The 13139-nt window shown below is 36.9% G+C and overlaps 1 protein-coding gene across 2 annotated transcripts; it reads left to right on the forward strand.

Moving 5' to 3' along the window:
* The first annotated feature begins 415 nt into the window (after nucleotides 1–415).
* Nucleotides 416–11996, forward strand: LOC104130167 (protein FAM122A). Of its 2 annotated transcripts, none has more exons than XM_009643180.2 (9): nucleotides 416–490; nucleotides 5135–5191; nucleotides 7229–7272; nucleotides 7352–7406; nucleotides 7860–7952; nucleotides 8356–8444; nucleotides 8997–9061; nucleotides 10114–10210; nucleotides 11384–11996. In XM_009643180.2, the coding sequence occupies exons 1-9, from the start codon at nucleotides 473–475 to the stop codon at nucleotides 11541–11543; spliced, it is 678 nt and encodes a 225-aa protein (XP_009641475.1). In that variant the 5' UTR covers nucleotides 416–472; the 3' UTR covers nucleotides 11544–11996. The 2 variants fall into 2 exon arrangements, with proteins under 2 accessions (XP_009641475.1, XP_035754589.1); XM_035898696.1 differs by having other exon boundaries at nucleotides 9000–9061.
* The last annotated feature ends 1143 nt before the right edge of the window (nucleotides 11997–13139 follow it).

Genomic DNA, 13139 nt, shown 5'->3' on the forward strand with positions numbered 1-13139 from the left:
GTATTTTGTTAATTCTACTTTATCTGTGTCTTTGAAGCTGGTTTCAGATACTAGTTATATGCCATTTATAAATGTATTCTGTTGAATGACGCTTGAAGCAATATGCAAGCTGCAGCCATTCCAAACACAATAAATTCCCACAGAAATGATCAGTCTTAACAATTTTTTCAGTTATTCTGAAGACTCAATATGATTAAAGTCATTAATTTTGGAGTAGGTGGGACTTGGGGGAAGAGCATTTTGGTTTCTACTCTCTGCCAACAAGCTAAAAGAGTTCTTATGTGCCTGTCTCTCGAGTGCTTTGTCTTGAAATGATAGCTGTCATAGCATTTGAAACTGAGCTTATATTAAGAGGTACTTTGCGATAGGAAGGAAATGGCTTTTGCATTTGACAAGTGTTTCTTTTCACAGCGATAATTCACAGGTGTTCCAGGCTAACGTTTTGCGAACCCGCAGGAACAGTACCACAGTTATGAATCGTCACAGTCTGGTAAGAAAACCATTAGACCAACTGCACTGGGTCCAAAGCAGAAGTGTGCAAACAGGATTAAAGAAGAAAATTAGATTGTAGTCTGTAAAACTAATACCACGTGTTTTCAGAAACAAGGCTCTAGACTGTGACTTTAATACGCTGTAGCTATAATGAAATGTTATTTATAGACCATTTGGCCTTGGAGAGTACTTATATTTCATTGTGATCACAGTTTTGTTTATAAAATGCAAGCAGGTGTTCTAAGAGTAAGAAAAGTAGTTCACAAGGAAATCTAATTACATAAATGTATTGTTTGGTAACCAGTGTGCTAATAATTTCTGATGTGAAAAAAAAAAATGCAGTGATGTTCTGATCTTAGATTGTCTTTTATATAGTAAAGACACAATAGACTGTTGTAATCAACAACTGATGTAGCAAGATACAACTGACTGATAGAACGTGAGTCTTGAGACTTCCAGGATCAATGATTCTGTGTCTCTTAGAGATCTTAATTTGCAGTTCCAGCTTCTGCCAGACTTCTGTTATTGCAACTCCCCAAATCTGAATTTTTAAAATATTAATCTAAGCCCAGAGAAAATATTGCATATCTTGTGTTTTAGTATCGTACAAATTGTGGTAGAAGGGTGTGATTTTGACTGATTTAGAACACGTGCACAGGGTCACATAGACAGCATGATTTGCTAACCCTTAAAGGGTTAGGGTGCATGAGGTAGTTATTTCCCCTAACCAAAAGGAATTTTTAGTCAGACTTTCATGTATAACCAGAAATGTACCTTTTCCTCTAAGAAAGCCTTAAGAAACAGGTAGACACAGGATAATATCCAGCTGCGTTCAGTTGATTATTAATGTTTTGGAAAAATAAGGTTATGTTGGGGTGGGAGGGGAGTAGTATCAATTCTCCTCTATGTATGGGAAACAAAGTCCCTGTCATGCTAACAGCAACCATCCTGTTTTTCTTAGTTACCTTTTGAAGATGCTTTAGAAATAATTTGTTAGCCCCATGCTGAATGATAGTACTCTCCTATTTTGTTGACTGATGCCCCTTAGATAAAATTCTGTTTTAAAATCAGGACAGACAACTACTTCAGCAAAGGTTTGCATGTGTAACAGAACCGGGATACTTATGTAAAAGTCTAGAAAGATTCATGGAAAAGCCTTTCTTCTGCTAGGATATAAAACCCTAGAGATCGTATGATGGTAAAGATTTCTTTAAACAACAGTCTCTTTCTTCATACATATTTTTAGGGTGGCAGCTTAGAGTAAATTTGTTTATGCTTGTGGTCAGACAAAAGGAGAAACAAAGGCGAAAGCTCAGTATATTGTGTTTACTTCTTGAAGATCCTCAGTAATTGGGCAAAAAAGATGCTAATTTAGGGTGCGTGACCCAGAACTTGCTGGGAAGCAGGAGCTGGTTCACTGATGGGCTAGCTCGTCTGGGCTGAACCAGTGTTCCCATCTTCACAGGATGATGTTCTTAACCCTTCACTTCACTTGAAGGATATTGAAAAGCATCCTGAAAGTTAACTTTCTTCTTTGCCCCCAGCTGACCAGGTGCTGACAAAATACAGTTGAAATTTTGCTTATGCTAAAAATCAAGTGCTCCATTGACTGCTAGATCAGTGCCTTGTCCACTTAGACCATAATTCAAAAAAATATTTCAGATTTTTGGTTCTGTTGAAGATGACAGGGAGGATGGAATTGGAGAGGAACTTAGGCATAGTTTTATTATGTTAGATATATTCTCTAAGGAGTTAGATGACATCTACTTTGGTAAACTAAATTTTACAGTAAGTAGGTGATAAAGTGTACTTCAAAACCTACTTTTTTGTTCTTGGGAAAGCTAATCCAAGTTTCATTGCAGTGTAAGCTCTAATAAAGAGGGTGGAAAGATTCAGTAAGTGACTGAAACTTTGGTAATTTAGTATCATAAGTACAGGTAAAATTCTATGGTTTGTTAAACTTTGTGGAAAAAAAAAATATTACTATTTGTCTAATCTGCGTTGTGTTCGCTGTCATGGGAACAACGGGAGGTGCTAAAATGCTCTAACAACTGAAAGCCATACCCTGTCTGGCTCCATCTTCAGGGCTGTTGTGGTTGTCCCAGTTGCTCAGCTGAATTCTAAACCCTTTCCCGAGTAGCTTCCCCAAGTCTCGGACTCCAACTCTTTTGCAACGATGACTGCAGGGGCAGCTATGCCATTTTGGCTGGGGCTTAATCTGCAGTTTTCTGACGCTATATGTAATTGCCAAGGACGGGTCAGCTAGGCTCAGTATCCGCTATTTATTTCCTTCCAGAAGATATCAGTGGCATCTAGTGAGTAAATGTTTTGGTGTTTTTTGTTTTGTTTGTGTGGTTGGGGTTTTGGTTTTGTTGTTTAAGCAAAGCGTTTTAGTCTGTGGTTAGGTGTTTAGGTACTGTTTCAGCAAAAGTTGACTTTTAAAGGGTTTTTTATCATTATTACTATTTTTTAAAGCTAGGTAAGTTCGCTGTTACAGTCCACTGCATGGCCCCACAAGTGCTTGTGTTGGCAGAAGGCAAGGAGCACTGCAGGGGTGGCAATGGAAGGGCAAAGGCACCAGGGACAGGTGACTGCTTACTTTGGCTGTGCTGCCTGCCAAACTGGCTCTTCTGAAACTTTACCTCCAGTGAAAAAGATTATCTAGCATACTGGAGAAGGGAGGAAGGGGAAGGTGTTTGTCTTCCACGTGAGAGTGTAATGTTTTTCATTAAGCTTTGTGCTTTCTTAAAACATTGGGGATTTGAGTAGCATAATTTTAACAAGTGCACTCAGTCTGCTTTAGCAAGTATCCTTTAAAAGTGACTGGGGCTTCTGATAGTTTCTTTAATCACAAGAATTAAATCAAAGGACTACGAACAAGGAAGCAGTGAGTGTTAAGCATTGACAAAGCAAAGATCATGACTTGTTGGAGATGGGATGTAGGATCTTCAGAGTTAATGGATTTAGTGCATTAGATCCCGCAGAGGAACATTTGACTGTCTTTTTATAATTTTTATTTTATACTGCGAGCCACTGGTTTCATATCTATTCTATTAATGGCAAACCTTAAAGTATGTGGATCACAGTCGTAAGATTAGAATATAATGAGCGGAACAAACGCATTTTTACTGTGGAGTGACAGAGTGAATAGGCAGGAATGTACTATTGTCCAGATCCTTTTCTCTGCATGAGAATCAAGGTCAACTCAAGGTCCACATTGGCTGGTACAGATTGGAGGAATTTTTATTAGCTGCATAGGATTTTTTGGAGCCTCATATAATAGTAAAGCTGACCTAAACTGGACTTAAGAAGTAGCAAATCCAAACACTGTAGCCGTTAGACTTTAGTAGCATATAGTATGATGACTAAATTCTGGCACAGACATTAGACATCCTCTGTGAGTCTGATAGGCTAATATCTTTTGTGAGAAAAAGGGTGTGATGCCTTGATTTTTGTTGTTTTTTAGAAGGAGGATTCTGGATATATGAACCATTAATAGCCTTTTATAACTTCCCATAACCTTTTGTGTAAGACAGCAAAATCTTTGTCTTCTCTGTGGCACTGATTAGAAGATGATGCAGTAAATGGTTAACTGAATGTTTGTTAGTTATCCAGCTTTAGCATAATGAAGAGCTCTAGCAATGTTTTGTGAAGCAGATCAAGCCTCATACTGCATAAAGTATCTAAACGCTTAGTAATAATACAGACCTTACTTGCTGAGTGCACATCCATTTTAAAAAGATACCTTGTTTTTTGGAGGGGTTGTTGGCTTACAGAGAAGTAGTTAAACCTCTATTCAAAGCTTCAGCTGTGACTTTTTGATCCCTGAATGGGTTATGACAACAGTCAACTGGGGGTGAAACATTTGAGGGATGGGAAATATATGAAAGGAAATTATATTTTGAGAAAATAATAACTTTCAATTACTTGGTTTTGAGTATGGCGTTTTAGGTTATAGTATTCCAGTGAGATCTTGATGCAAAACTGACAAAATTAACAGAAGACTATTTTTAGTGACATCCTCTCTGATTCCACCTGAATTGGTGAAGCTCTTGAGAAACCATAAGGAAGGTGTTTAGCTCTTTGTTAGCCTTCTAATAGCTGATTTTTTATTTTTTTTTTACCTGTCAAAGTACTGGTTTATAGGCAGACAACAGTCTGGAAACCTTTCTGCACAGTGTGTGGTTTTGGCTTTGTATTTTTAAATGAACTATTGGGGAGCCTTCCGAATCACTTAAATTAAAATATTCTGGATCACTTAAATTAAAATATTTATGCAACCGTAAATATTAAGGGTGGCAGTGTGCTGGTTAAAAGCAGCTTCATTCTGTAGAGAAGGCTGTGAATTCTAGTTGCCTGGAGATGAAGTGAAAGGCAGGCTGATACCAATTAGCATCTGTGAGCATACAAAGCAGTATAATATGGAGATACATATTATCATGTTCTTGCTAGGAATTAATGTAGTTTATGTATACTGAGAATGTTATGAATGCAGGGGGGTTTTTAAAAAGAAAAAAACCCAACGTATATTTTTTTAGTTTGGGGTACCACTGTAGAGTGGTTACTAACATTCCTGCATCTTTCTCTCCCTTCTCCTGTAGTTTGTAAGTGTGTTTCAGTTGTATGTGGCTTTGTTTTGCAGTTTGTGCCATCATCTCCTATCCGTATTCCTAGCAGCCGTCTTCATCAAATCAAACAGGTAAGCACAGATTCTAATTTTTTTTTATTTTAAATTCTTTCTAGGTGGTTGGGTTTTTTGCAGTTAATGTGTGATGTTCTTCAAATGGCTATAGATCTTACTTTGAAGCTCTAGTACAGAGTCTGCAGCAGTCTATCACTTCAAGGTGTTTTCAAAATTAAAAGCTGTTATCTTGTCTGCAGAGTTCCAAATTTCACAAAGTAGAGTGCAGCTTAGAGAAGAAGATTTGAGCAGAAAGAGAAATCTTTTAGAAAGGAAACCTTTAATGTAAACCCTTAGGGTAAAGTTTCACCAAGTTTTTGGCAGTAGTGCCAGCATAAATATTCAGGGCCAATAACAAAATGTTCCTTAACTTGTGTTGGCGCAAGACTTTTGTGCAGCCAGAAAATGAACTGGATAAGGAAGCACTCTGGCTAAAAAATAGTTTGGACTCTTCTGGCTGGGCTATTTTTCATCTGTATAATTTTCTTATCCTGATCACTGTACTTGTGCTGTTACAGCATGAGTGGAGGGGGAAGGGCACCAGAGCAAACACTGAGGGAGGGAGGGAGGTGTGTGGCAAATATCTGAGTAGGCTTAAATAGCACTGCTAACAGACAACAGACCGCAGTCTAAAGACTCAGGTTTTAAAATCAACAGGCTCAAACTTCTGTGGCTCCTCCATTTTATATGTCGACTTTTTGACAGTAGAATCTTTATAAAATTGGCTTGAAGATTCCTGTTTGGTTTTTTTTTTAGTAATTTTTTTTAACTTGCTAGTTTTCAATGAACAAGCTTGATGAAAAGTTAAGAAAATAATTTAATGCTTCAGACAGCATTTTCAGAGTATGATGTCTGAAGTGAACGAAGGCACTTCTGCTTCCCACCTCAGCTATTTAATGTGCATGCATAGTAATCCTAAAGAAAATAACTGCTTGCTTTCATTATGTACATAATTTACTGGCTTAAAGAGACTCTGAAGCATTCGGGTCAGTTGTAGAGCTGTTTTTATCAACATAAGCTTAAGATTAATATGTAAATGTGATCACAGCAAGGGAATGAACTACTGTGGCTCTGCTGTATTGCATGAAGCTTGATAATTCAGTTTTTTGGAAAATACTTCTGTGTTCGTGCTTGTTCCATACATTTATTGAAGCGAACAATGACATTTCCTAACTTGTGTTTGATTATTAAATTCACAAGTTGAAATTCCATGTCCTGTATACTTACTGGCACAGATGGAAACCTGTGTGATTTACTTCTGATCTCTTTCAAATCTTAGCAAATAATCACACAGTTGAACTATGTTAGTAAGATCCTTCCTACATATGATGAAGATTGTGAAGATGTTGAACTTTTATTCGTGAACTGGACTGAATTAGGGAATCTACTCATTCACTCAGCAGACTGGACAGTATTCAGTTAATTTTAAGGAACGGCATCTACCTAAGAGGAGACTGAGTCAAGTTTGTACTTCAACTTGGTGTTAATGTTTAGTTTAATTTTACATTTTTAATCCATTTTAATAATATTTTATGGATGTTTTAGAAAAAACCCACTAAATCCCAAATTCATTTTGTACAGTGCACTGTATTGCAAATGAAATGCTGACCAGTGTCCGGTTAGTTATTAATCCATAGAATAGGGTAAGAATCCAGCCATGCTTTTGATGATGACCTGCTCTAGCTTCCACTTTGTGAAATAATATTTTGCAAGACTGCATAAAGATACTCTAGTATGTGCAGAATTTTTGGTTTATATTATCATTGTTCAGTTTTGTAACTACCTCTTGGATAGTAATGAAAATAAAAAAGCTGCTTGAGAAACAACCAACTCCCATAAGCACTTCTTATGTGATGGTGTCTCTCGCTACATCTCTTTCCTGTCCTTTCCCCCCTCACTCCTTTTCATGTAGTGAGAGCTTAAGTTTATTGTTGCTTAACCAAGTTGAATTTAATTTTTCACATACTGAAGTGAAATGAAGCAAGCTTTTCTGATTTGCTGTAGCAAAGCTTTTTTTTTTTTTTGGTCTTAATTTTTCATCTGCTAATTTTTTAGGAAGAAGGAATGAATTTGATGAACAGAGAAACAGTACGTGAAAGGTAAGCAGTAAGGCAAACTACAATACTTAATGCAGTCTTCTGTGGGCCTGGGACAATACATTTCTTTTCTTCTTTATAGAGAAGTGCAAGTAGCAATGCAGATGAGCCACTCATGGGAGGAGAGCTTGAGCCTGGTAATGCATTCATGCTTTAATTTGTGTTTCTATTATCAGTATCAGGACACTAGAGACTCTCTCATGTCAACATTTTCTTTTGTAGTTTGACCTACAATTAAGGTGTTTGTGTATCACTGCCTTTGATCAGCAATTTTTCACACCAACAAGGCATAGAATTATCAGTTGTTCGAGGATATATGTGGGTTCCTCGGGCTGGTATGTCAAAAGAAAATTGCATGGATGTCTGCCTGTTCAAATTTTCTTCCATGTTCTGACACTCACCGCATAATGTTTAAGGCTTTTGTTGCTTTTATGGGGCTTTTTTTTGGTTAAGCTTAGCTCATAAATGGCTACCTAAAAATTATTAATATGATGGAGGATAACTTTGGAATCTTACTTAATTCCACACCAATCAGTCCTTTTCATGTTAAGGTACTTGCTGATAAGATTCATTATATGTACTATTTACAGAGCGACAATGATTTTGAAAAATCATCATCACCAAAGCAAGTTGACTTTGTCCCAGTTTCTCCAGCTCCTTCACCTACCAGAGGAATAGGGAAGGTGAGCAAAATGTGGTAATAATGATTTTATATTGGGTAGTGCTCAATAAATTCAACCAAATCAGAAGCAAAAGATTAAGCCACATGCTCCTTTATACCTCAGCTGCAAACGAGAAACTAGAGAGTAAACAAAAAAAACCCTAAACCCCCAAACCAGCTAGCAGTGCACATTTTGTGGATGTGAATTTCTGTGGATTGTTCGGCTTTTAATCTGTGGTTAATAAACCTTATTCTTTATTTGCCTGCTTCTTGGAATAAGAGGAAGGGGCATGCATTCTTATTTTATGAACCATAGTCTGTTTAACCAGACTATGGTGAAATAAATCCTTGTCAATTTGCATGTATTCTGCAAGGCAATGCAAATTGTCCAACCCTTTCTTAATTTTTCTTAATTTTTTTCTCAGCAATGTTTTTCACCGTCTTTGCAAAGTTTGGTGAGTAGCAGTGGATTACCTCCAAGTCCTAGCCCAAGTCCAACAAGGCGATTTTCAAGGTGAGTGCCAGATGATATCAATAATAGAAAATTGGCATAGCTTGTTCACAGCAGGCTTTTGAAAGACCACAATTTGTGATATACGTAATTGATTTCTGATCACAAATACAACTTTATATATTCATGTAAACTTTGGGTTTTATAATGCTCTAAAATAAGCCCAAACAGATTTAGGGTTTGGTACTGATTCTGCTTTTAGTTGCATTGGATGCTGTTTTGAATGATGTGGGTATACCACTACATTTTATTAGGCCCTAAGAGGTCAGCAAAGTACTGCCTGTCATCTGAGATCTACCCAGTGCCCAGATGCGAGCTTTTAGACTGCCCCAGCTGTGAAATAATGTGATTAAACTTTCTCTTAAGGTCTATGCTTCCTGGTCTTTCTTCAGAAAAAAAAGACTTATTTTGGATAAGCTGTTTTAATGCCTATTTTCTTAGTGTTTTCCACTTAGTAGTTTGTTATATGAATATATTTTGATTTTTTTTTTTTTAATGTGTTTTCAGGCCTCCTTTATTAATGTTGATGTCAGTATAGCATATGCCTTCTTTTAGCAGGAGAAGCCAGAGTCCAATTAACTGCATTCGACCAAGTGTTCTTGGGTCAATAAAAAGGAAAGGTACAGTATTTGGTTTTGGCTAATATAAGTCAACTTGTTAGTTTTGTAATGATCCATCCACCTTTCTTCATAACTCTGTTCAGTTGGCTGATGTTTCAAAGAGTGGCTAGAAATCGAGGATATTACAGGTGACTAAATAAATTGAACTATTTATAGGGATAAAACAGACAAATTGATAAATTTGTTTTTACTATTCTGTAAAACTAATAGTTGTTCTGTTCTAATGCCTCTCCATTGCTGTAGTCATATAGATCTGTTAAGAAAATAAAGTAAGCTGCTTAACAAAACAAGAATTACCACTATTGGTATATTTAACTTCACAAATAGAATATTTTCAAAGTCCTGGCTAACTGAAGCGCACAGGTGAAATCATCTTTCTGATGATTTTAAATCTACAGTAAAAACCCAAAACTGTTCCAGAGACCTGGTGAACAACGTACTGCTTTATTGGAAATATTTATCTATCTTACTACATTGTTCTTCGTGTTTAACTTATTTTATTGCATCTGTTTTTAAGTATATCTTCATGCTTCACCTTTGTAACGGAACGCTTCTGGCTCTGAGGCAGCTTATTTTAAAATACTTCTGAGTTCTGTTGTAACCTGTTTAAGCATATAGCTATCCTCCCTTCTTCTAGTGTATTTGGAAATCAAACTCTATTTATAAGTTTAGTAATAATCCTCGACCTTGTTTATGTTGATTGCAAGAGGAAAAGAAGCATTCCTTAGTCTCAGCTTCTCTACTTTGATGGAGCTAGTTAGTGAACTGATAGCTGAATAAACTGGGGAGAAAAAAAAAGTATTCTCTGCTACGAAAGGATAAATACCTGATACCTAAGCTTCAGTTTTTAACTCGCTAAACTTTCCTGAAGCTTAGACTAGAATGTTTCCAAGAAACAAACAGTCTTTAAAATTTCAGCACTGAACTTCTACGTTTTACATACAAAGTAACGCTCAATACCTTTATGCTGTTTGCTCTGTGGAAGTACACTGAAAGTAGATTTCAGTTTAAATGAGTAGTAATTTTTTATCACTCTTTATCTCTTACCAAAGGTGTAACAGAGGTAGAAGATCATCCGAAAAGATTATTCCAAGGATCCACCAACATGCTTATCCCTGAAGTTTCGCATCAGGCAGACCTTGGGGGATGGTAAATGCTGTGCTATTTATCGTGTTGATTTCATCAGAAGCACTGCAAGTATTCTTTAATCTAGCAACGATCATGCTTGAAGTTGTTGGTTTGGGGTGTTTTTTTTTTTTTATTAATACAGACATGATGTAGTTTTGAAGCACTGAAATTATCACAGTAAACAGGCAGTAATATTCCCTACAATTTTACAATTTCTAGGACCGACTGTTAACATGCTTCATGTATAAGGGAGTTGAGCATGTTTGGGAAAAGACACCTCATGGCTGGCGATTTTAGGAGTCTTGTTTCAAGTTGTAATCAAATATAAATGCTAATGCTTGTGAGTGGATTGGGGTTTTTTTCCTTTTTTTTTTTTTTCTTGCTCTTAGTCACATAGGAAAATTCGTCTGACCATCCCTGCTGGGAGGAGATAAAAAGCACTATGTAAAAAATTGTAATGACTTGAAATAGCAAGGGATTTTGATTTAGTATTTTAGTCAAGAGGTTAATAATACCTAGGGTGTGCCCACACAACTATCAAGACAGGGTTATTCACAGTACATTTGTCCTTTTTGCCTCTCAGCTAACGTACACAGCTGTGCACAAGCTTTGAGCCCATTGCTCTGGCAATAATAAAAGAAATGTTTTAAAGGTATTTTAAAAACACACCTTTTTTGCACACCCTGTTCATAGTAGGCGTAGCAGTGCAGGTTCAGTTGCTGCATCTTGGTTTAGGAGGTGATAATTTTTAAAAATACTTTGATCCTATCACTGATGATAGATCGCCTATAGTTACAATTTTGTGTCCTGTGAAACCTGTAGTGAATGGTACAACTGAAATATGTACAGTTTATCATTGGCTTTCCTGACAGAAGAGGCCTCTGGATGTATGCTAGCCCGGGGCTTTGCAGGAGATGGGGTAAAGCTTGCAATGAATTGCTCAGCCTGATGCTTCTAATCTGTACGCTGCTTCTGGGTGAGCTGAAGGAGGAGATTGGCAGAACATGATCTGTCTGTTTGGAAGTGACGGCAAGGTGTGTAGTTGCAGATTTATTTCAAATTATAGGGCTTACTGGTTCCTTCAAAGATGTACATTTGCTTTTAAAATGGCTTTATAAAGAATGGAAGCTAGTATTTGAAACTTTTCAGGAGGACTACCTCATTTCTCGTATCTTGATGTTACTCTGTTTTCAGTCTGTCGTCACATGCTCTTGATGACAACAGAAGCAGTGCAGGCTCTTCCTGTGACTCACCATCTGAAGTCGGCACCAACACAGACTCGCCAGTCTCACTTTCTGACTCCAGATCTCCTTTTTTACCAGTAGATCTTCCAGCTAAGTTACCTATTAATTGAGAAGCAGAAGTCTGCTAATGGGCACCGAGAAACAGGCTGGATATCAATAAGACTTTCTGTTGTGTGTCACTGATTCTGTTCCTCATAGGAACTTCCAGAAATGTCATTATTTCTAGAAAACTTCCAGAATAGTTCCTTGAGGAGGAATTCACGTTTCTAGTGATTTGTATGACATTTACTAAAATACAGAAAGCATTTGAATTGCAAACGTATTTGATGCTAACATCAGTAAGCAAGCTATTGATTTACAATGGATATCGTCTTGTTGGCGTAAGTTACAAATACTGTATGTACATTCTGCTTGTGGAAGACTTGGCTTTCCAACAGCCAACAGGCAGTGTCCTCACTAATATAAAGTGGTGCTTATGTAGTAACATAAACTTTCATGTTTGCCCTTGGTCTGAAACCATTGAAGCAGCTTACTAATTCATTTTTATTCCCCGAGCGTTAGATATTTATATTTTTTTGTCCTTCATATGAAAGGGCGAATATTAGGGGAGGAACTGATTCTTGAGTTCTATTATGATTGGTGGTTAATCAAGTCTGAATTCTAATACATGTCAAAAGAACAAGTTGGTGGTTTGTCAACTTAAATTTATACATTGGATTTTTTTTTATTAATGATCATGACTGCTGTTGTGACTAAATCCAAATTAGGTGTGGAACATTCTTTTGGGTTTTTTGTATTATTTTCTTTTTCTTTCCCATCTAGATGATGTATTAGAGCAGTAGATACTCTGTTAAAGGTCTTTTAATAGGGAAAAATAGTAATAATGTTTTGAATAAAACATTAAATTCTGAGGTTTTAGTATTTAGTACTTCAGAAGTGTATTATTTTGACAGTATTCATCCTCATGCATGACTTTTGTTGGACAAATACAGTGAGGAATCTTGAATGCCTTTTTACAGGCTGAGGTGATCAAACAAGTTTAGTCTGTGTTTAATCCCCTGATGTCACTTCCTCAAACAATGGCATCAAGTTATTTCTGCTGTTGAAAACTTCAGATGCTGATTGGAAGCCTAGAATTTGGTGATCTGAGACGTTTCAAGATTCCTGTACTATATTTGAAAAGTCAGTGGCTTGAGGCATCCTGATCTCAGCTCTTAAAATTCCCCACACAGGAGGAAAAATCTGCAAACCCCACCATAGGCAGCTGTTTCAGATTTTCCAGCGGCAACCTCATTTTGGTTGTTGACTCCTGTTATGCAATTGAACTTCCCCAGCTGGGTCCCCATTTGTACACGTGTATGCATCTGTACTACGTGGTTTCAAGCCTCTCCAGAGAGGTTAATAATGAAGCAAAATGTTTTATTTTTAAACACTAAATCTCTGTAATGTGTAATAAAGTGAGACAAGTATGGAAACTTCCTCAAGCAGGAGAAGAGCGTACTCTGAACTCTGCTATGAAAGGTTCACATGGAAGAAGCTTTGATTGACAGCAGCCATCAAAATCAGAAATGGATGATTTGGAGTGCAAAGACCTGGTGACCTGAGGACCAATGACCAGTTTCCATATGTCCTTATTGTAGAAAGAAAATAGAATGTATTTAATAGTTTTACTCGGTTCAAGTAAGATATGACATGGTTTACTTCTG

Source organism: Egretta garzetta, unplaced genomic scaffold, assembly GCF_000687185.1.
Source record: "Egretta garzetta isolate BGI_Z169 unplaced genomic scaffold, ASM68718v1 scaffold220, whole genome shotgun sequence".
Taxonomy (NCBI): domain Eukaryota; kingdom Metazoa; phylum Chordata; class Aves; order Pelecaniformes; family Ardeidae; genus Egretta; species Egretta garzetta.